Source organism: Solanum verrucosum, unplaced genomic scaffold (assembly GCF_900185275.1).
Source record: "Solanum verrucosum unplaced genomic scaffold, falcon-dt-bn FXZP01000117.1, whole genome shotgun sequence".
Taxonomy (NCBI): Eukaryota; Viridiplantae; Streptophyta; class Magnoliopsida; order Solanales; family Solanaceae; genus Solanum; species Solanum verrucosum.
The window spans coordinates 2,232,522-2,253,556 of NW_026020014.1; the positions used below are offsets into that span (position 1 = coordinate 2,232,522).

General features: G+C 37.5%; 3 protein-coding genes across 3 annotated transcripts; all 3 read right to left on the bottom strand.

The window, feature by feature from the left end:
• Nucleotides 1-429: 429 nt before the first annotated feature.
• Nucleotides 430-4,764, bottom strand: LOC125820845 (glutamate receptor 2.8-like). The gene is made up of 6 exons (XM_049500282.1): nucleotides 4,539-4,764; nucleotides 3,463-3,647; nucleotides 2,308-3,390; nucleotides 1,881-2,193; nucleotides 1,386-1,792; nucleotides 430-1,038 (listed from the first exon to the last, which is right to left on the bottom strand). Exons 1-6 carry the CDS (start codon nucleotides 4,762-4,764, stop codon nucleotides 430-432), a joined length of 2,823 nt encoding a protein of 940 aa, XP_049356239.1.
• Nucleotides 4,765-6,950: 2,186 nt separating this feature from the next.
• On the bottom strand, nucleotides 6,951-11,899 carry LOC125820846 (glutamate receptor 2.8-like). Its single transcript, XM_049500283.1, has 6 exons — nucleotides 11,802-11,899; nucleotides 10,570-10,775; nucleotides 8,772-10,111; nucleotides 8,517-8,691; nucleotides 7,870-8,276; nucleotides 6,951-7,478 (listed from the first exon to the last, which is right to left on the bottom strand). The coding sequence occupies exons 1-6, from the start codon at nucleotides 11,897-11,899 to the stop codon at nucleotides 6,951-6,953; spliced, it is 2,754 nt and encodes a 917-aa protein (XP_049356240.1).
• Nucleotides 11,900-12,027: 128 nt separating this feature from the next.
• On the bottom strand, nucleotides 12,028-20,328 carry LOC125820597 (exocyst complex component EXO84B). The gene is made up of 7 exons (XM_049500005.1): nucleotides 19,890-20,328; nucleotides 16,481-16,578; nucleotides 15,219-16,269; nucleotides 13,910-14,419; nucleotides 12,888-13,076; nucleotides 12,663-12,799; nucleotides 12,028-12,409 (listed from the first exon to the last, which is right to left on the bottom strand). Exons 1-7 carry the CDS (start codon nucleotides 20,055-20,057, stop codon nucleotides 12,247-12,249), a joined length of 2,316 nt encoding a protein of 771 aa, XP_049355962.1. The 5' UTR covers nucleotides 20,058-20,328; the 3' UTR covers nucleotides 12,028-12,246.
• Between the last annotated feature and the right edge of the window lie 707 nt (nucleotides 20,329-21,035).

A 21,035-nucleotide genomic window follows, 5' to 3' on the forward strand; every position in this document is an offset into this window, starting at 1 on the left:
ACACCGACTTTGAAATAAAGTGAAAAATTTTCTGGAAAAAAGTAAATAAATCTAATTAATGCCATGTATTTTTTTAATATTTTTTTTGTTGTTGATGTGATGTTGCCATCTCTCATCAAATTTATTGGGGAACTGGGTTGTTGTGGTAGTGTGTGGGTTTATTTGTAATCATAGTGGGAGACATGGTGCATATTTATTGCCTTTCATTACTGGGTGTAAGCTGGTTTCCTAGATCCATAACAGGTTGCAGTTACTACTGGGGGCCTGATATCTGAGTTGCGAAAGGTGCTAAAGAACCTGATCTTTGTTCTTCCCATTTTTGCTACATCTACACTTCATGAACTGGAATTTTGAATGGAAAATCTACTATACATGTATATGACTAATATATACTAAGCTGGATAAAAAATTATGACTGATGCGCAGCTGCTAAGATTCTAGTTGTGCATCACAGCATTGCTGTTGTAACCTGTCAGTGACATCAATGGCGGTGTTTGATTCTTCTGGCAAAATTGGTGCCAAGACGGTGGAGTTTGAAGAAGTAGCATTTGTAGGTATGTTTGGCAATGCAATGTTGTTGGAGTGAGTGGAAAGAATATTCATAGGCAGACTGAGTACCATTAGATTAGAGTTGGACAAGTCAACAGACTGTGATGAAGAAACAATTTCTGCTACTTCTGCCATGGTAGAAGGATGAGATGAGAGGTCTCTTTGGTCAAAGTGTCGACCCATTTCTTTAATTTTGGACCAAACGGTACTTCTGGAATTCAAAATTTGCTGAAGAGAACTTCTGTTTTTGGTAACGTAGATGACTATGAAAATAAGTACGCATGAAGATGTGATGGTGCCAGTTATGGCAAAGAGCCCTTTGAAACCTTGTAGTGAGACACTGACTGAGGTTACAATGCTGTCTGGACCATTACATGTGGGATCACCTACAGACCACTTCCGTTGGATGTCTAACATCTCACCGTTCTCTGTTAGGTTGATAACTGCTCGAGAGACATCAGCCACCAAAGGACTTCCCTTTGGGAAAACCTGTTCATTTTCAAAAGACAAATTAGTACACCAGCTGCGGAAAGGGATGAAACTATTATTAATATATACTGCAAGGGGGGAGTGGATGAAACAATTCTTAATATATATAATAGAGTATAGCCTAGTGGTCAATGAATTGGGGTAGGGGGGAATCATGGTCAATGAGGTCTCAGGTTCAAATCCTAGTGGATCTAAACCATGGTGGGCAGAGTTACTTGATACTTGTCCTAGTAGGAGGTAGCAGGTATCGAGTGGATTAGTCGAGCTGCTCGCAAGCTGGGCAGACATCATAATCATCATATATACTACAAGGAGACTAGAGCAAGTAGAGCTTCTTTTATGCTTACAAAGGCAAAACCTTCAGTGCGATAGGTAGGGCCGACAATGGTGTACTTGTCACAGTACTTTGCTAGGAAGAGTTTGGAGTAAGGAACCACATCAAAAAATGCTGATATGTTGCCACTCTTGCTTCCAATTGACAGAGCTTCTTCATAATCTTCTGGAAACCTGTACATCTTGATCTTTGAGTCCTCAAAACCCACCCCCCTTAAAATATCACATACAAATGAGCCTTGGTAACAGCCCACAGAATGTCCTTTCCTGATGAGTTCCTTCACATCTGCAATAGTTGGTCGTAGCCTCTGTACGGTCAATCTTGATGATAGGCTAGCAGTGTAAGTGGAGTTCAATATGAGTACTACGAACATCCATACTACTACAACCAGACGAGCCAGATTGCTCACCATTCTCTCTCCTGCAGAATAAGATGTCAGAATAAATTTAGTCAGGTAAAGTCATTTATGGGGAGATGAAGAAGATGCGTTTACAGGGGATCAACTCACTGTGTGCAAATACTAAAGTGGAGAAGGGAAAATAGAAGATCATGCCAAGATGCTGAGAAGGGGGACCCCGAAAAGCTGAGCTTATTCTGTGTTCAAGAATCCAAACAGCTAATCCCGTGACAAAGAAAAATGCTATACTTGTGAGCCAGAGTTCCTTCTTCATGGGCTTCAAGAACGTCCACATATTATTGTCATCCTCATAGGTAATTGGAACAATTCTAACCACTCCTCCTTCTGCGAATGGCAGAGTGAAGTCCACGTAGTTTGATCGGTTTCCTGTGATTGTAATATCTCCAATGGCAGCATCATATTTCTGATTTTGCAGGGTCAAAGAACAGAAACACAATCTGGTAAGGAAAAAGAGGAACGACTAGCTGGATAGTAAAAATAAGATTCTGCTACCAGTACTAGGTTATGCTCTAGTTACCTGTAGAAACACTTGATTTACAAGATCATTGTAAGTCCCTGCACATGAGCCATCCGGCTTCTCAAAGTGAAAGAAGTCGTAAGGCACAGCATATGGTAAAGCTGCCATCACTGATTTGAATACTTCTATGTAGCACCCACTAAAATGAACAGCACCCGTCCTCGAATCCTTCATCACATTCAAGTATTCCTCAAAACCAGGTCTCACTGCCACTGCAACTTTTAGCCTTTTACCCCTAACTGGAACTTCCCATCCCCTTGGTAGCACTCTAGATTTCCCTGGCCATATGATGTTACTATTAAATTCCTCCTTTGGGGTTGAATCAAATTTGTCGCTAGTGTTGTGTCTCACCCTTTTGAATCCATGAGCCTGTGTCCAGACTGCTACCTCTTTTTCTCCATTTCCAACAACATTCAGTATTTTATATGACGTGGGATACAATTTTCCACCAACGAGATGGAACATTCCACTAAGCCCTTTAAACCTAGTTGTCAGAATTGCTTTGAGAAGCTTAGGACCTGTTTTTGAGATAGGAAGGTTGAATGGGTCAGAAGAATTGAGGTCGGCAGTTGTGTCCTGATATGAAGCTTCTGGATAGTGACTTCCAACTTGCTCGGCAGCCATAGCTAGTGCCCACATAGTATCATATGCCCATACATCAAAAATGCTCACCATATCTGCTGATTTATAGCCAGGATTGACGGGGTCAAAGATTGTCTTTTGCAATCTCAATGACTCAAGATGGCTAGTCTTGGGAATGAGTGGCTTTACCCCCAATACACCTTGCATGGCTTCCACAACATGTGAATTCATGGAAGGAAGGAAGTCCATAAGACCACTGGTGATGATCCAGACATAGCCCTCACTCATCATACCTATTTCCTTGGCTTTTAGAAAGAACTTGGCCCCAAGAGAATGCGACAAATGTGCTATGAATACCCTAGTCTGCATGGTCATCATCTTGTACAGCTCTTTGAGTGTAAAATCCTCGTCAGCTGATACCGGGATGAGGCTTTTGTAGGCAACATGAGCATTGATGTCTTGCAAGGCATTAGACAAGTAAGGAACAATGCCATTACCGTACTCTTAATCTTCATAAATGATCACAACCTGATTCCACTGGAAGGCTTTGACAATGGCAGCAATGACACCAACCTCAGTGTCATCAGTTTGGGCTGTTTGAACAAAAAATTTTGGAGGTTGAAGAGAAGGGCTGGTTGCAGAGAAAGATACTATCGGGACTTGCGCTCTCTCTCCAAGATTCATCAAGAAGTTGGCTTGTGTTGATTTTTGAGGCCCGATTACTGCATCGACTTTTAAATATTTCAACAATTCAAGACCTGCAATTTTTATGCCAAAGGAAGATGGATTAAAAAGGCATGGTTTACTTTCCAATTTTAGGGGTGCATACAGTCCATTCAGGCAGACCAGATATCATGATATGAATTGATTAGACTGGCTGCGAGTAAATTACTGAAATTGGTAGTTAGTGTTCAAGGCGTTTATCACATACTTGCTAGAACTACAAGTTGGAGGCAGAGTCAGGATTTCAGCTTTATGGGTTCTAGAGTTTAGAACAATGACTTCAAGTGGTAGTAACTGGGTTCTAAATAATATTATATTTGATGGATCTTTTTAACACAAATATATTGTTTGAACAAACGCTACTGAACTCGATCTATTTCGTGTCTCGCTTCTAGCTCCACCCTGGCTGAAGGTAGTAGTCGTTGCAATGTCAATAAATGAAGTAAAAAAAGGAAAGGAAAATCATTGTTCTTTGATCGCTAGTATTACCTGATTGTTTGTTTCACTTTGTTTATCTTATTATCTTGTTGATTTTACTGCTTCTTTATCTTCTATCCTTGATTCGGGGGTCTAGTTGAAACAGTATCCCTACCCTTACATGGCAGGGATAAGGTCTGCGATCATTCTACCCTCTCCTGACCCCACCTATACCAGGTATGTTGTTGTTTTTGTAGGCATGATGACCTTAGATTGATGGTATAGTGAACCTCAGTAACCCCATAAAGCTAGCAATTCCTGCTATCAACTACAGCGTAGTGTTTCTGGATTAAAGAAGATTCTTTTGCTTCTGAATTCTACACTGATCCTCGCAGGTACTTCTTTTCCTATTTTTCCCTTTTAGTAGTACTCTATTGGACAGTGGACATTTACACATATTTGTTTCTGACACAAAGTGTATAGGGATGTTAAAGGAAAAGTCTACTTACCGGAAGCAGCAGCATCAATTACATTTCTTTTGGAGTCCCTGGCATGAAGAACCAGTCTTGTTTTATAGTTTGGATGACGTGAATAGAAGTCAGAATGGGCAATTGTGAGGCAATTGAAAGCCCTGTGCCCAAGCTGTGTCTCCAAATCAAGAATCACACCCACTTGAAAGTTAATAACAGAGTTGTTGCCATCCAAGGTCCCAGAGCAACGCAAGGCGGAACTCATTGTAATAAGGAGGAGACCAACAAGAATGGAAGGGAAGGTGATGTTCATTGCTTTTTCAAGGAGGTACTAATTGATTTAGATTAACTAGAGAGTGTTGTTATATCTGAGCTGCTTATATAGGGCATCAGTGGACCAAGACTTGTATACTAACCAAGATCTGGTTTTGTTGTATGTACACGTCAACAATAAAAAATGCTGTGAAACTTCCTGGATATGGGGAGAATAAAAGTTATTGTATCAAGTCTTAGTTATTCTCAAATCTTTACTATATAAAACTATTAGTATGTTATCAAGCCAAGCAAACAATATAATAATAATATAAAATATTCAGAAATTCGTTATAATTTTTGTTGGCGTCAAAATCTCCGAAAGGCCAATCAATTCCTAGAAAATCATATTACAAAGCAATAATTGGAATTTTCAACATCATTGAATTTACCTTTTATATCTGGATTGGATGCTTAACTAAGTTTACATTTGTATTTATCTTCAGCTCAAAATTACAACTTAGCTATGAGTATGAGGTGCTTAGACATCGTTTTTCTTGTACATAGACAAGAAGGTTAGATTTGTATTAGTCTTTGTCCCTACAGAATAAGGTGTAAATGTCAATTTCAAAAAAAAAAAAAAGGTGTAAATGTCAAAGGGGCATATATTGTGAAGACTATCAAGTATAGTAGAACTTATCAACAAGTTTGCAGTGCAAATGGTGCATCTTTTTGTACATGAATTTGACTTCAGCCTCAGTTTTACTTTGAATAATAAAGGCTTGACATGACAGTTTGAAGGCAAAGTTGTGATAGATAACTGGTAGAAGCTCATATGTTGTTTGTTAGAGCCTAGAGGGGGGGAAAAATCAACCAATTTTTTTAAAGTTTAGATCATTCAATTTAATAAATTGGCTCATCCACAATTAAAAGGAAGATGCAGTCATTATAGACGTTGCCAAGATTTTCATTCAGAATATTGAACGATTTGGCTTTGGCACTATTCAAAATTGATATCACACGTAATCCCTAATTTGCTTGAGGAAGAAGTAGCAGTACCGATATTGACATTTCACTTGACCAAGCCTCTTTATCATCTATCTCTCAATGATTATTCATAAACTGAATAATGACGGTGCCTTTCCCTTTATTTTATAGCACTAACTACATAATCAAAAGCCCAATCTATAGTTATTTAATTACTTTTTTATTTATTTATTTTTAATATTTCCAAATAAACCCGATAGGAAATGATAATAAAATATATTTTTTTATTTTTATAAAATCAAACAATAATCTATAACGTATATAAATTATTTTATTTAACAATAAAATATTCACATGCTTCAGGCTTCAATGCTTATTTTAACATCATGTCAAACACATATGATTCAAATTATATTATTAGTTTAATAGTATTCTTATTCTACTTTAAAAATTATCCAAAGGGATAGATTAAAACTACTTATGTCAGCATATTAATAATTTTTATAAAATGATACGAAACAACAAAGTCTGTTGATAGATTAATTTTGAATACACTTAAATTCATTTTATTGGTGTTTAACAAACAAAGTAATGACCTACAACCATATCATTCTTTACAAAGTAAAAAAATAATAATTCTAAAATGATTTGTATATATGATCAACGAAGATTTTACCTCAAATAACGAGAATTAAGACTAACAACTATTAACGTAAGTGAATATGTTGACGTGATAAAAAAGAAAAAAAAAATAAACACAAAAAATGAGCAATGCTTGACACTATCATATTGTGTCTTGATTTATCAGGTGCTCCATTATTGGCGTTGTTGGCGAAGACGTTGACAAGAATGATGGAGGTAATTTTGTTGAAATTTGGTTTTAGTTAACTTTTAGCAAAATAAGTTGTCTGTTTAAGATGAACTTGAATTATGAATTTTAGTTGGTTTGTTCATGTTGTTGAGATATTTTATGTTGTTTTAATTTCAAATTATGTTGGCTATTTAACTTCCTTGATATGGGGGGCAGAGTAATTTTTTATAGTTATTCCCAGACCGAAATGCAGTCGTTCGATTCTCATTATCCCCTTATAATCAGAAAGATGAGGCACAGAAAAGGTTAACAAGTGAGAAATGATAAAACTGCACAATTAGTTGGTAATATGTACTTTACAGAAGCCGAAAAAAAGGAAAATTATCTTCAGTTCAGTTCAGTTATGCAGATGGATGGACTACTCCTGAGTGTTGTGCAGAAGACATGTCTTCCAAATGAATCGCTCCACTGGCATCTTCTGGTGCAAACGACACTATTTCATGACTTCTTGGCAAATCTGTTGGTTGGATAGAATTTTCTGAACAAATAATTGTAGCTTCTGGAAGTTTATCTTGTGGTGACAGTCCAGATGATAGAGATCTCTGATCAAAATGTCTGCAAATAGCTACAACTTTTGACCAAATTGTGATTGGTGAATTCGAGATTCTCCCATGGAAATCTCTATACCTGTAGAGGTAACTGGCTATGAAAACGAGGAGGCATATTGCTGTAACTCCTCCAGTGATGGCAAAAAGGCCTTTGAAACTCTGCAACGAGATCGTGATTGAGTTCATACTCTCTTCTTGTCCTGCACAGGTTGGTTCATTCCTCAACCAATTTTGCTCCATTTCCAGTATCTTCCCATTCTCTGTTAGTTCGATGACCGCACGAGACACATCAGCAACTAAAGGAGATCCTTTAGGGAAAGCCTGTTTGATTTTCGGAGTAGCATGAGATACTCATTTGCAGCACAAAACACATTCGCTCTAACAGAGAAATGTCAATGTCTGTTGGAGCTTTAAGCACAAACTTTAACGAAGAAAAATACTAACTATTTGAGCAAGAGAACTAAAACAAATATGTGAAGTAAAAATCTCATCAATCAAAACATGTGCTTTTTAATTAGTTTTTCTTTAAGCTAGTTTTTTTATACTAAAATTTTATTTGTCATTCCTAATAATAAAAATCCAATAGTGCTACTGTTTGTTAACAATCAATGTATTGTATTGTCTAGTGCTGCCTTGTTTAAAACAAAGCCTATGGACGATGAGGCCCATGCCTATAGTAAAACTTCACTCAAGGGAGATCAAAAGGTCTTACAAAGGCAAAGCCATCAGTGCGATGGGTAGGCCCAACTGTCATGTATTTGTCACAATGATTGGATAGGAAGAGCTTGGAGTAGGGAATGACGTCATAGAATGCTGATATGCCACCATTTTTACTTCCTCTAGACAAGGCTTCATCACAGTCATATGGGGAAGTGAATGTCCTAATCCTGGACCCCTCAAATCCTTGTTTTTTCAAGAAGTCCACTATGAATGAGCCTTCTTGGCAGCCCACAAATTCTCTTTTCTTGATGAGTTCACTGACATCTGTGATTGATGGTTGAAGCCTTTGTACGGTTAATCTTGAGGATAAGCTTGCAGTGTAAGTGGAGCTCAGGATGAGTATGACGAACATCCATACCACTACAACCAGTCGAGCTAAATTGTTCACTATTTTTTCTCCTACAATGCAAGCAGATAATACATACATATTCATGAGTCTTATACTCTATTATAGAGGAAAATGTCAAAATAAAAAAAATGAAAGATTAAGTTACTACTCACGGTGTGCAAATACTAGTGTTGAGAAGGGAAAGTAGAAGATCATGCCCACATGTTGAGAAGGAGGTCCCCGAAAGGCAGAGCTTACCCTATGTTCAAGTATCCAGACTGTCAGACCCGTGAGAAAAAATAATGCTATACTTGTGAGCCAGAGTTCTTTCTTTAGGGGCTTTAGGAAAGCCCATATATCGTTGACATCTTCGTACGTGGTTGGCACAATGGTAAGAACTCCTCCTTCTGCAAATGGCAACGTGAAGTCCACATATTTTGATCTGTTCGCTGTGATAGTTATATCTCCAATTGCAGCATCATAGTTCTGCATTCATTGCATCATTGCAGATTGAAGTTAGTAATGAAAAATATAGTCTTGAAGACACCTAAGTCCGACTAGCTTACCCCAAGAAACACTTGGTGAATAAGATCATTATAAGTTCCTGCACTAGAGCCATCAGGATATTCGAAGGGAACAAGCTCATATGGCACAGCATATGGCAACGCTTCCATGACAGATTTGAACACGTCTATGTAGAATCCACTGATGTGGGCATTAGCCTGACCATCCCTTGTGACTCTAATGAAATCTGTGAAACCAGCTTTCACTGGCACTCCAATTTTTAATTTTTTACCAGACATTGGAACTTCCCAGCCCTTGGGCACAACTGTTGAATCACCAGGCCATATGATACTCCTGATATATTCCCTGGAGTTTGTATGATTAGTTGTGGTACTGTTCATGTTCAGTTCCCTCCTTATTCCATGTGATGGAATCCATATTCCGACTTTCTTCTGTCCACTTCCAACCACATTAATTATCTGATAGGATGATGACTCCATCTTACCATCTACAAGGTGGAACTTCCCAGAAAGCCCCTCAAATTTTGTCTCTGACATTGCTTTTAGAAGTTGTGGGCCGACTCCTGACGTTTTAAAATTGAAAATGTCTGAAACATTGAGATGAACACTTGAATTCCCTAAAGCCTTTGGTGTCTCTTTTAATCCAACTCTTTCTGCAGCCATAGCCAGTGCCCACAATGTATCATATGCCCACAGACCAAAAATGCTCAAATCTGCTGGTCCGATGCCAGGACTTTTCTCTAAGGATCTTTTCTTCAATCTATTGGCGAAAGAGTTGAGCTGTTTAGATTTTGGTATAAGAGGTTTCACACCTAATACCCCTTGCATTGCTTCAGCAACATCGGAATCCATCAAGTAGACTGAATCCGTTAGTCCACTGGTGATGATCCAGGCATAACCTTTATCCATCATTCCTATTTCCTTGGCTTTCAGAAAGAGTCTGGCACCAAGAGTATATGACATATGGACCACAAACACCCTTGTCTGTAAAGTCATCATCTTGTATAACTCTTTGAGAACAAAATCATCACTTGCTGAAACAGGAAATACACTTCTGTATGAAATATGAGCATTTACGCTTTGGAATGCATTAGATAAGTATGGGACAATGCCACTCCCATATTCTGAGTCTTCATTTATGATAACAACCTGACTCCACTGGAAGGCTTTAACTATGGCAGTAATTGCACCAACTTGAGTTTCATCGCCTTGAGCGGATTGAACAAAGTAAGGAGTTTGAGTATGAAGAGAAGGGCTTGTTGCAGAAAAAGAAATTATGGGGACCTGAGCTCTGTCTCCAAGATCCATCAGAAAGTTGGCCTGTCCAGATGTTTGAGGACCTAAGATTGCATCTACCTTGACATCTTTCAACAAATCAAGACCTGCAACAAGGCAAATAATATTTGATTAATTTCTCACCCTAATACATCCGAAGAGCTTCTAAGGTTTAGCAATCAAACTACAGGCAGAGTCATCATCATCAACAACAACAATATACCTAGTGTAGTTCCACAAAGAGGGGTTTGGAGAGGGTAGAGTGTATGCAGACCATACCCTTACCTTAGAGGTAGAGTCTATTTCCGATAGCTCCTGGGTTCAAGGAGCAACGGAAGTACAAGAAACAACAAATCAGAACAAAAACAGAAGTTAGTAACATAACAGAAACTACAACAAGACAACACAATAATCGCGGTACAAGGAACAACACATAGATGAATGGAATGTGTCACATGATCACTTCCTAGTTCCTACCTACAGTTGCACATATCAAAAACAAACTCAGCATGTGAGTGTTCATAATATGCAATGCATGGAATAGGGGATCTGAAGGTTTATGTACCAGCGGCAGCTGCTTCAATGACTTGTCCTCGAGAGTCCCTAACATGAAGAGAAAGCCTCGTCGAGTAGTTTCTATGAACCGAATAGAAATCAGAGAGCGCCATGGACATGCAACTTAGTCCCATGCTTCCGACCATTGACTCCAAATCAAGAATCACGCCAACTTGGAAGTTGGAAGTGCGATTCTGGAAGTTCCTCTGTGAATTGCTGAAAGAGGAGCATATCCAGAGTGAGATGGAGAATAGTAGGATCAATTTCATCTCCTCCAATGCTTGATGACAACACCTGAATTGATTGGTCCAGACGTTTCAAACTATTCCATATATCACAAATTAAAAAAATTATTAGGTAGTTAGGGGGTGGATATGGGAGTTGACTTGGTAAAAGTCCATGCTTGCTTTCAATAATTAGATGACAAGATACCTTACAGTTAGGTTGTTCCTTTTTAAAATGTATTAAGTACTATAATGCAGTTTCTTCAAATAGGAAATGTTAAGAGGTTTAAGATGAGTATACTTGTGTAAATTGAAAACATATAAAAAGAAATACACTAATTTTGAAGACTCGGGTATGCAAGTACACAACTAACTGGTGAAGATTCAGACTAGGACCATTATTTCTATTCTTGGCCTGGTAGTGTAATTTGACTGTGGAAGATAGAATTGTATATTGATGAATTAAGTAAAGAATCTGGACTTGTTGGGTGCCAAGGCAAACACTGAAGTAAATGACTGGGAAATTAGGCTTCAAAGTTGACCCCCAAATTAAAAAATTTAAACAACTAATTGAGAGTAAGGGTATAACAAACAGACACACATTTCAACATCATAGAGACACCTACCAAGACACGACCAAATCAATTCTTACCTACGGTGGAGCAATTCGTCCCTCACAACACAAGCCAGCAATCGCTTGAATTTTTTAGTACCCTACTTCTGGTGGCATTGATTGATAAAAAGTCTATTAATTTGACATTTAAAAAGCCGACTATTAAATAGTTCGTCCTCATTCGCGTACAAACAAGAACTTGCATGTCAGGGGAGAGAGATTAAATAGATCATGCATAAAACTCCATTTTTGTTTTCTTCTGACGACACGTGTCTAGAATCACATATTACTTCCACATACATTATTTTCAAATACTAGAGCTTAATTTGTTGTGGACAGAGTATTATGTAATCGGTAGCTTTATTTGATTCTGAACAATTCTCACCACCTCATCAGTTAAGTTACCTATAATTGACCTCAAACCCCATCGGCAATGGAGAATATGTGTACAAACCAGCAGTTGTAGTTGATGACACCACTGCAGCAATTAAAAGAGAGATCATACTATCTTCGCTATGACAATTACATCATTAAGGCTTAATCTGGATAGAAAAGGAAGACGACTGTTCATAGCCATAGGGGCTTCCATCTCATATTACCAACTGGAATGGATAGTAAGGGAACATATACAAGAGACAAACCGTCTTTGGATTAGAGATCAAATAATAAAATCAAGATATACAAATTCCAAATACTTGCCTCAGGAACACTACAAAGAATTTCCTAAATCCACTACCATCCACCACAATCTACAAATTTGCCAACGGAAGCTTTCTATCAATACATTTTCTAACCAAGTCCAGATCAACCTTTTCATCACATATTTTACAACAGTAAAATTAATTATACATCAATAACTCCCGTGAGATCTGACAGAGGACATAGATTGGGCTGAGACAGAGGCAGTTGGACTGTTCAGGTCCCTTTCCCCATTAGCAACTTTGGGCTTTCCACTCAGCTTCTCCATAGCATCTTGAGCAATTTCAGTAAACCATTCATCCTCACGGAGAACACTGCACCAATGTCCACAGTTAAGCCAAGGCATGAAAATCATACAGATGTACAAACTATTAGGATTTCACTCTGTAAGTATTAGGTTGAAGCAGCAACACCCTTAATGCAAAGCTATATACCACAAATCACAGTACTAATAAACAGAGCATTGTGATTATTTCTTCTGATGTACCAAACAAAACGACCCTTTAATGCATTGCAAAATGTACTCACAGTCAGATAAGAATTCGGTAAAATTGAGAGAGTTTATACCTATATGGATCCATCCCTGTTGCAGCAAAGGCTGACATTGCTTTAGAGATTATGTCATTGACAACCCGAAGCAAATTTCTAGATAAGTAGCGTCCTTGCGAAGCAAAGCATGTGACAAACTTCATATCCAAATAGACCTACAAAAAGTTCAATATAAACATAAAGTTACAAACATATTGGCAGTGGAGAGAAAAACAAGATTAGTGGATACCAGTAACTACAAACCTGCTGAAGACCAAGATGACCCAATGGCCTTGGTCCTTCCTCTATGTCATCCCAAAAGCTCTGATCTTGTGAAAGCCACAAGATAACAGTTTCTGTAAGCCTCATCAACAACAACATTGCAAATCTTTCCCTTCCTACAAACATATCAGCAGCTATGGCAGCCATTCTGTTTAGTTTGACATAAAGTTCCTGGAAAATCGCAATATACATAGATTAACCATACACAGTTGATCATGTCTAAACAGAAACAACCACTGAAATTCGAGAAAAACCAAACCAAAACATTAATCAAATTGAAATCACAATCATACAAACAAAAGACAAACAGATACTAGGAAAAAGTGGTGCTCATATCACAACAGCTTATCCTATTGTTAATAATTAAGTACCCAGGAAACCAAGATCTCAACTCTTACATTGTTCTCTCAGGGGTCGTTTGGTTTGAAGACAAGTTATGTTGGGATTAGTTATGATAGGATTAGTTATGCTAAGATTATTTTTTATTGATTGTTTGGTTTGTCATATTCAAATAAAATGCATGACATAATATCTAAGAATAAGTTATTTGTTTATAAAAGAGGGTTTAAGGGGGTACTTTTGTTATTCTACATTTTTATCCCAGGATAAGTTATCCTAGGATTAGTATTCCACCCACAAGTAGGGATAACTTATCTCAATCATAATTATTAATCATAGGATAAGTTATCCCACACTTTGTAACCAAACAAAGAATTGAAGGGTACTAAAAACTTATCCCGGGATTATTTTTTCTTATCCATCACACCAAACGACCCCTTAGTGTTAATAATGAAGTATCTATAAATATGAAGATCTAAGCTCTTACACGGTTTTTTAAGTATAAAAAATACTCATGTTTGCTAAGAGTCTAAGAGGCAAGTGCAAATTCTAATGCTGCAGGAACTAACACATAATAAAGACATCAGTATTTCAGCACACTTAGTAGTTGAACAACTTAATGACTCATAGTGCTAGCAAGGGAAACACAGGAAGAGAAACTGCACCTGGAATATTAGAGAAGGGGACCATTCCATCTCATCTGCATTTCCCTCCATGTTTATATACATTTCTGCAGTGAGATGGCTGTCCCCTTCCTCAGTGAAAATAAGATCCAGGGCATGTTGTTGACAAAAGCTATCCTTTAATCGGTCGACCGAGTTCACCAGACGCTTTTTCCATTCCCTTTGCTCAGGGTGACGGGTTTGCCTATCTGAAGCTCTTCGTTGAAGATCATCCTTTTGATTAGCCAAGGGAGCAAGCTTCATACCTGCACGTGGCAGTAGTTCATCCGCCAATAAAGATGCATTTGCAAGCAAAGCAATTTGTTGAGCTTCAGTCTCGGCCATTCTAACAATTTTATTCCCAGAATCTTCAAAGCTGGCTTCCTCCTCCATGGAGCCAGGTAATGCTCTTACAAGAGTGTTCACATAAGTATTAAACACTTGAAATAGACCTTCCAAAGCTTTCCCTCCCAACTGCATACTTAGCAATGGCCCCACGTCCTCAAAGAAATCCTAGATAAGCAGTAGGAACGTAGCAAACTAAATTAAGTAAAAGACATCAGGGCCATTTGCAACGTAATACACAAAATGATTGCTTAAAAACATTGAATGCAGGTTTCATGCTGCAAAGAGAAATAAATTTGATAAGTAACAGATTAACACTCACTCAAGTAACTGTAACCAATAAAAACAATTACAAGAACATTGTTTTGATATAACAAAGTAAGATCTAGCTAATCATCTGTGTTGATCATCTACAGCCAAGCAGTAACAGAGTTGAGAAAGAAATGCATTGCATAAACAGGAAAGGTTGGCATATACAAGGTTTAAGTAATTCAGATCTATATTCTGGAGATGGTAAGAGGAGAGACATGTTCTTACAACGTTTCATGTTGAATGTATGTCATGCCATGACCATATTGAGGAAGATCTGGTGCTTCTAATGACGTAAGTACACTCAAACACCACTAACTACCAGATTAAAAAGGTAGACGACAAAGATTGTCTTCTGAAAAGCTGAATAATACTTTTATGCTGACATATTTAAGCACATGATGGAGGACAAAAGGGCATATCTGCTTCACTCGCAATCTTCAAATATCTTTCAAAACGATATAAAGAACTAAAAACAGACATAACAACTATGAATGGTGGAAACCAAAGGTGTTGAAAAGTAAAGTAAGCAAGAGTGCAGCAGGGAAGGCGCCTAAAGTACGTCGTTGTGTATATTGACACAAATAGCAGGTGCTTCTGGTGGAGATATTACACATTTATCTTTATCAGGTCACTAATTCTGTGACAATGACATTACCTGAACCATCAAATTGAATCGGTGCGCACTACTTGAAAGTTTATGCTGATATGCCCCTGTAGAACCAAGAACAGCACCGGCTGACCTACCGGATGTGCGTGTAACAGACGGTGGATATGTGAGTTCCCAATCATCAGCAGCTGCCAAAGCAGCAGTGCTTTCTTCAATTCGTTTTAAGTTGGCGTCTAACGCTTGCTCAACACTTGGTCTAAAAAGCTTCAGAAGCACAGGACAAAGTGCAAGTCCACGAGCTTCCAACAAGGAACAGTGTCCTAAAGCTATTTGAACACATTCTGCAGCCGCACGTAAGCCACCAGCAGCTGCTGATGAAGTTAATGCATGTCTTTTGACCAAAAGTGCAAATGCCTCTGTCTGCTTAGTAGACCACATCACTAGTTCGGATGTATAAGCTGGCTCTTTACCAAAAATAGCCAATGAATCGGTGGCTGCTTGAGCAATGCCAGAGAATACGAGCTGTGAAAGGGCGGCAGTATAAGCTCCTCCATAAGAGGTGCTAGATGGACGAAGATTTTTCATGTTGAATTGGTATTTCTGGTAATGTGCATTAAGGAGCAAACTATGAGCACGGGGGCCATCCCCAAGCTTTTTAAGAGCTGAAATAGCAGCACGAAGCTCTGCACCACGAGTAGAAGGTTGACAGGCAATTTCAGCAAGCTGATCAGCCAGATTTTGCCTACGTTCAGCAATGGCAGTTTGTAGTGACAACAGCACAGCATGACCTAACGTTTTCTTCTCTTTTGCTTCAGATGCTACGCGCTCTCCTTCATCAAGACTCAACAAGGCTTCATCTACTCTCCTTTCAGCTAATAGAACATCTAGGTGATCAGGAAACTCCGTAAGCCACTTTTCCAGGTCTGAAGGCTCCCTAACGTCATCAGTAGGAGAGCTATCAGATGTGGACTCGGGAACATCAGACAAAGAATCAATATGAACTCCCTCAGCTAAACCATGAATTAAAGTTGCTTGAGTAGATAGCAAGTTTTTCATGGATGACAGTTCACCCTCCAAATCTGATATCTCTTTTGATGTGCTGCAAGTAAATGAAATACAAAACAAGTAAGCACTGACCACACCCAACAGTTAAAGCTATCAGTCTGTCATACACAATAGATAAAGAATATAATACAGTTTGAAAAGGCAGTAGCAGGTCAAACTATCATTCTCAATGGGAAGCTTCTCTTATTTCATAGGCGTTTTCAGTTTGGGACGATAGGTCCGTAGCTGCTATATAAAGGACTCACCGAATGAAAGCTGTATAATTGGCATAGACACTTCTGCGCATTTCCTCAGCAGAAGCCCTTTTCAGTTCCAATAGATAAGAGCACAGCTGCCTTATTTCCTGCAAATTGATGGAAACTTCTATCAACAACTCACCACATTCATTGCCCAATAATTTAAAACGCCAAGGCGAAAAACATGGATGCCCAAATATGAATTCGAAGTTAAAACCATATTCAGATCACAGAACAATTTAGTCAAGTGAGCCGAATCCCCTCCCAAAGCTTAAAGCCTAAAAGATCCCGAGAATTAGTTGTTCCCCTAATCTCAAATATTCATTCCTCCATATTACGACCACGAAAGAAAAAGAGCAATTAACATCTGGTAGAGGGAAAGTAGCTTCTGGAAGTATTTGTCATCCCTATCTCTCACTTTTCCAGATATATGGTTGTGTTCAACTTGTCAACTGCAACTACCTATAGTCCCAACTCTCTAGAATCTAGATGTGGTCTGACTGGACAAAACAAAAACTGAGAAGTTTGAAAATGCATTATGAAGCTGAGTCAGAAGCTATATATCTTTGTGGCAGGAACAGACTTCAGGCATTTTCCAAAACAAGTGTCATGCACATTAAGATGCTAGTGGAAGTTATGATACCAGAAATGAGTGTCATAACCAGCAGCAACAGCATTGCTACTTTAAAATAAGGAGCTGACTCAGCACTGATCTATGTCTTGTGGAAGGTACAACATTCAGAGTATGTTTCAAAACTAAGAGTGGTACTCATTAAACGGTGCTAATGAAATTTATCATAGTAGCAAGGGGTATTGTAACTTGTGGCATTGCTCCTCCAACATAGAATAGGGAATATAGGTGGAAGCAAGGAGGTAGGTGGAGAAAGGTAGAATTTGAAAATTAGTAGCAATAATAAGTAATAGTGCAACTGCTTGTTTTTTGATTCATAATAAGAGCATGTTTTGGCTCATGTCTAAAAATTCCTGATTGAACATCTCCAGATTAGTCATTCTCGCCTTGGATGGGTCATCCTCGCCTTGGATGAGCCATTGGGTAAGTAATCTTCGGATAAGATCTTTTACATATGTTTGATTAACAAAAAAAAAAAATGAAACTCTGGATCAGAATATCTAATCATGTCATGTATTTGGCTCATTATTAATGAATATTTTGATCAAAAACAATTGACCAAATGTTGTGGAAAAATGAAATCTAGTTTTTAATTCACTTAATTTATTAATTATAAAACCAAAAACACATATAGTGCCATCAGTTACTAAAATTAACTATTTTTTTATTGGTTACTAAAAGTAACTAATTACTAACCATCATAAGGCTTTTCTAATTAAGAATATTTTGGTAATGCAAGAAAAAAATTTAAAAAGAAAAAGAATGTAGTGGGAAATAAAACCCTAAAAACGAATCCATAAATTGGAAAAGTGGTAGTGCCTGCCTGCCTGGAAATTTGAAAAACAATGTCCAAATACAGGGACAAACAAATAGGAAGACTATTCATTTCTGTATGTTTTGAATAGCATGATTAGAAAGACATCGTGGATGTTTTTAGAGAGGGAGAGTGAACATATTTTGTTTCACAAAAACCAGGTATCAACAGTACTTAAAGATTTGTGGAAGGATGAATGCCGAATGATCCAGATATAGTCTTGGACTTCATATACTCCTTACATACATACAAGAGATAAGCTAGCTATATTTTGCATACCATCAGTACCCTCTTGGTGCTGCGATATTCTGTGAAGAAAACTAGTTTACTTATTTTTTTGAGGAACTGAAATGGAATGTCTCTATACAAAACTAGTTTACTTATTAAAAAGAAACTTGCGAGTTTGTCTAATTGAATAAACGTTTCGTTAAATAAAAGGCCTACAATTTGGTCATTAAAATTATGGGTTATCACTCTTTTTAAGTTCCAATACAGTAAGACTCTCATCCCCTGGCTATTGATACAACCTCCTTCGGTATTAAATAGTGACACTGGGATTAAAGGTTTTGAGATGACTCATCCTTGCATACTTTTTTGCATCCAAAAACAGGATGATGGAATTGGTCTCCAATACCAACTCATTCAGCCTCGTTCCCCACACAAAATGCACTAAGGGATTATATTATACCCCTGTAAAGATTCACATTGAAACCAGTATTGTCAAAAGCGCGCTTAAGCCTTGAAATGAGGCTCAAAACGTGTTGAGCATTTCCCCTTGCTAATGTGCACTTCAATGTTGTTATCAAGGTTCTAAGGCATACGTTTCCTTGTCAATGAGCCTCTTCAGAAGAGACGACACTAAACAATTGATATTTCACTTCTTTTTTTATAACCGCGGTGTCCAGGCCAGCTTGCACGCACCTCGACTAATTCGACAGAATACCTACCACCTCCCACCAGCAATAGATACCGGGTAACTCTATCCATCAAGGCTAGCACAGATAGGAAGAAATCACCTAGTGTTTTTTTGTCTCCGCTAAAATTTGAACTGAGACCTCATGATTCTCACTCACTTCATTGACCTCATTGATTTTTCACTTTACCGTAATTTTCTTTTTATTTCTTTATTCATGTATCTGTCATTCATATAATTGATAGTTTTGGACTAAAAATACATATTTCTATATTTTTTCTCCCTTCATGCCTTTTTCTCGTGTTTTATTTGCCCTTTGCACTTAAAGCCCAACAGACCTTAAAGAGTTTTTTTTCGCTTTTTGCTTTTGATAACACTGGTTGAATCATTTCCCTCCTCTCCACCTCCCCAAAATGAAATGACGTCTAATGTGCATAACAAGAAGGGAGATTTATGAGAACTGATAATGCTTCAATGGTTCCTGTCACTCTTTTTCTCTCCAAACAACTTACAGACTAAGAAAAAGCCTCTTCTTTTACCAATTTCCTTTTTTTTTAAAAAAAATCTTTTTTCTTAAGTTATGGAGCTACGAGGAAAGTAAACTCCTCAATTGTTTACAACATTTTCCATATAACCACGATTCATGCAACAAGTCGTAGTAAATTCTGTAGAAGGGCTGAAATTGGCAATCATCATTACCATAATTGTAAATAATTGAGGATACTGAGATGACATCTACTAATTAAAATGAGTTAATATTGAAATCAAGGAATTGTACAGAACTCCAATACGAACTTCAAATATATCTAAGTGATGCAGGTAAAGTGAGTTCAACATTAAGTTAAAAACATGAGTGATCTTCATCAATTGGCTGTCTTCCATTTAATTATCAATCCTATATCTGATAGTAAATTCATAATCCTAACCCTTCCGATCGAGTAAAACTAAGAAAACTCAATAATTTTTTTGGATAAATCACACGTGGATAATTTTCAGGTGAAATTGAGCACCAAATTATAAAAAAAAAAGAAAAAAGAAGAGGTAATTAAGGAAATTGGACCTTCTCGCTGAGAGAATGACATTTGGACTGGACATAGGCATCAGCATCGAAATTGTCGGATTTGAAGTCGTTGAGATTTTCTTCGAGCTTGGGGCCGGTATCCTTGTTGAGTCCTTTAGACTGAGTGACCGCATGAGCTCTTGAACGAGAGGATTTGACGGAAGCCATGAGTGAATCTAATGGCGGATGTTTAGGGTTGAAATATACAGCAAAAATAGGGAACACGTAAGAAAATCAAAAGGGTAGATCTAATCCTAAGGTGAGGATTGTTATCGCCATCGCCATGGCTGAAAATGATTGACGAAAGAAGAGGAGATTAGTTGTAGAAAGAGAGAAAAAAGAAAAGAAAAGGAGAGTTTGTTTGTTTGATTGCGTTGTTGGTTCGCTAATCGCCAGCTTACCCACGCCACCCAATTTTCTCTTTCTTAAATCTTACCTTCTTTCGTTTTAACTTTCCAATTCCCCTTGACAACTCACCACTCCTTTTAAAAAATTGCTTTACAAATACTTGATATTATTTTGACATTAAAATTAACGTACTAATATTTTGGTGTAAAATTAACTGAGTTACTACTATTATTTAATATTTTACTACATGTTAGTATTTTATAAAAGAACTATCACACTCTTTTATTCGTCACATGAACATCAATTATTCGTTTTCAAATAAAAGGGTTCAAGAAAAGATATGAAAGATTCCATAAATACTCATTATGGATATATCCTTGAACGAAGAATATGTTAGGACTTCGATTTTGAATTGTAATTCCTCAATTGTGAATACCTACGAAGGGTTTTTGGGTGTCAATTGTTAATCAGGAACTTTTTAATTATGTATGTGTTTGCACATAAATTGCAGATCTACAAATACATCTACTGATCTACATACGTAAGGTGTGTTCTTAAATACAATATTGGCATGTACTATCAAAATGTTTGAGAGTTGAATTTAATCATAACATTTTCTGTATGACAGGGAGGTAGGCCATATAATCATTGTTTTGTTATTTTTTATCAAACAGAAGAGGGAGTAATTTGGCAGGGAGGTAGGTCCTATTATTATTATTATTATTATTATTATTATCATAATTTGTTCTATCTGGTTTCTCATTAAAAATAATGAGAGGAAAAATGACTAAACTCAAA

Bases quoted from the DNA above. Each gene is read 5' to 3' on its own strand.
- LOC125820845 (XM_049500282.1), bottom strand. From the start codon at position 4,764: ATGAGTTCCGCCTTGCGTTGCTCTGGGACCTTGGATGGCAACAACTCT. The intron at 2,194-2,307 runs GTAACTAGAGCA...CTGCAAAATCAG, and splicing joins TAAATCAAGTGTTTCTACAG to AAATATGATGCTGCCATTGG. The intron at 1,039-1,385 runs GTAAGCATAAAA...GAAAATGAACAG, and splicing joins GCACTGAAGGTTTTGCCTTT to GTTTTCCCAAAGGGAAGTCC.
- LOC125820846 (XM_049500283.1), bottom strand. From the start codon at position 11,899: ATGATCTCTCTTTTAATTGCTGCAGTGGTGTCATCAACTACAACTGCT. The intron at 10,776-11,801 runs GTAACTTAACTG...CTCCTCTTTCAG, and splicing joins GGGTTTGAGGTCAATTATAG to CAATTCACAGAGGAACTTCC. The intron at 8,692-8,771 runs GTAAGCTAGTCG...CAATGAATGCAG, and splicing joins TTCACCAAGTGTTTCTTGGG to AACTATGATGCTGCAATTGG.
- LOC125820597 (XM_049500005.1), bottom strand. From the start codon at position 20,057: ATGGCTTCCGTCAAATCCTCTCGTTCAAGAGCTCATGCGGTCACTCAG. The intron at 12,800-12,887 runs GTTTGTAGTTAC...AACTTTTTGTAG, and splicing joins GTCATCTTGGTCTTCAGCAG to GTCTATTTGGATATGAAGTT. The intron at 12,410-12,662 runs GTATAAACTCTC...ACATTGGTGCAG, and splicing joins ACAGGGATGGATCCATATAG to TGTTCTCCGTGAGGATGAAT.